At 36.6% G+C, this 1787-nt stretch overlaps 1 protein-coding gene across 1 annotated transcript; it reads right to left on the reverse strand.

Annotated features, from left to right (window-relative positions):
- Positions 1–328: 328 nt before the first annotated feature.
- LOC123037992 lies at positions 329–1529 on the reverse strand. The gene has a single exon (XM_044461224.1). The coding sequence runs from the start codon at positions 1503–1505 to the stop codon at positions 525–527; it is 981 nt and encodes a 326-aa protein (XP_044317159.1). The 5' UTR covers positions 1506–1529; the 3' UTR covers positions 329–524.
- Positions 1530–1787: the final 258 nt, after the last annotated feature.

Below are 1787 nucleotides of genomic sequence, written 5' to 3' on the forward strand. Positions count from 1 at the left end.
ATATGCCTTCCTGAAAAATGCAGCTTAAATCATTTAGAGCGCCAAGCCAAGTGGAAATAAAATAAAAACTTCGTTCACGGATTCAGATTTTTACTATAAGATTATTCTATTTATTCCATTTAAAAAATAATAAAACACCGCCTTGCATCTTAAGATACCAACTTTTTATCTGAAAATAAAATATAATTTTATTGCAATTTAATAAAAATGGTATACATTAATTTGATTTTGGAAATAGCTTTAAAGCTATTGATGTTTGCCTTTTTATTAAAGACCGCAAAAGTTAATAACATTTTCAAGACCATTTTCTTTGAAGTGCATTTGGCTTTTGAAAGTTTATAAAATACCCCGTATGAATAAAAAATACCATTCGGAAAAATAATATTACGTTTTTGATTTATTCGGCTTATATTTGTTTTAAATTAATTATACCACTTTTTTAGATTTACATTAAACATTGACACATGTAAAAATATTTTTTAAACTAATGTATTTGTGGTTAGATAGTGTTAAACTGATTTAATCTAAGTTTCACTGTCTGCTTGGCAAATGAAATGACCCGTAATGTATTCAAAATTATTATACATATAACCGTTACGTATAAGAACGTAGTCCTTTCTTCCTCCCTTTTCGGGATTATTCCTCGCCCATTTCAAATACATTGCTTCCTTCCCAGAGGCAATGGAGACGTAATTGCCCTCTTTGAGGACATCGTTAATACCAAGCCAATAATTGTGATCTTTTTTGAGCTTCTTTTTAATGTCATAAAACTCTTTCCAGTCTTTAATGGTCGCCAAGTATCCACCCTTCTCACGACAGGTGGATTCAGCTTTTAACCATGTTACTTTAGTTTCATGTTCTATGTAAAAGAACCTCGAACCGATCTGCTCGAATTGGGCTGGGATGTTCTGGTTTCTGCTTGTTGGATTCATCGGGGTTTTGTCAGGGATCTCTTTTACTATTGGGGTTTCTGCCGAATTGTTTGTAGGATGTGTTTGCTGGGGGGCTGCTTGAAGTCCTTCTATTTTGCTCAGAATCGCCTGAAGTTGGCCATTCATTTCGGAACGAACCTTCTCTAGTTGAGTATCCATTTTGGCCTGGTCTTCTATCAAGGACCTTCGTAGGGCCTGCTGCTCTTTTTCAATCCTATCCATCTGGCCCCGAAGTTGGCCATTCATTTCGGAACGAACCTTCTCTAGTTGAGTATCCATTTTGGCCTGGAACGCGTTTAAGTCTTCCTTCGTGATGGTTTCCTTGCAACATTCCAGTTGGTCCAGCTTGGTCTGAAATCCGAAATGCAGTTCGTCTTGCCTGATTGCCAAGTTCTCCTGGAAAACAGACACACTGCTTAATGTGTCCTTGATCTTAGGAATGTCACTGAGTAGCGGATGGGGACAAGAGACATCGCATTGGCCACACTGAGTATGGGCTTGGCAGTCTACCAATGATCCGCGCCTGCCTAGGACAACCACGGAAAACAGAAAAAATGCAGCCAATCTCAGCATACTTCAGTATGTATAACCACTCTAAAGCAACTTTTAAAACGAACTGAATATGATGTGTTTATTTGGGTAACAACGAAGCATCACGAATGGCTGATAAGAAATCAGAAAGTACGTGGCCTTATAGTATATATTTTAAATGCGCACATATGTATATTGTTATCACTGAGGGCGAGGGTCACGGAATGTGTGTTTTTTAAATCCAAATAAAGCAATTTTAACGGTATATAATCTATTCTAAGTACCGAAATTCATATGTACAGTATGAGAAACCAAAAAAAATTT

Source organism: Drosophila rhopaloa, unplaced genomic scaffold, assembly GCF_018152115.1.
Source record: "Drosophila rhopaloa isolate 14029-0021.01 unplaced genomic scaffold, ASM1815211v1 contig_3, whole genome shotgun sequence".
NCBI classification, from domain to species: Eukaryota; Metazoa; Arthropoda; class Insecta; order Diptera; family Drosophilidae; genus Drosophila; species Drosophila rhopaloa.

What these genes read in the sequence shown, in the direction of transcription:
- LOC123037992 (XM_044461224.1), bottom strand. Translation starts at nt 1,505, where the DNA reads ATGCTGAGATTGGCTGCATTTTTTCTGTTTTCCGTGGTTGTCCTAGGC.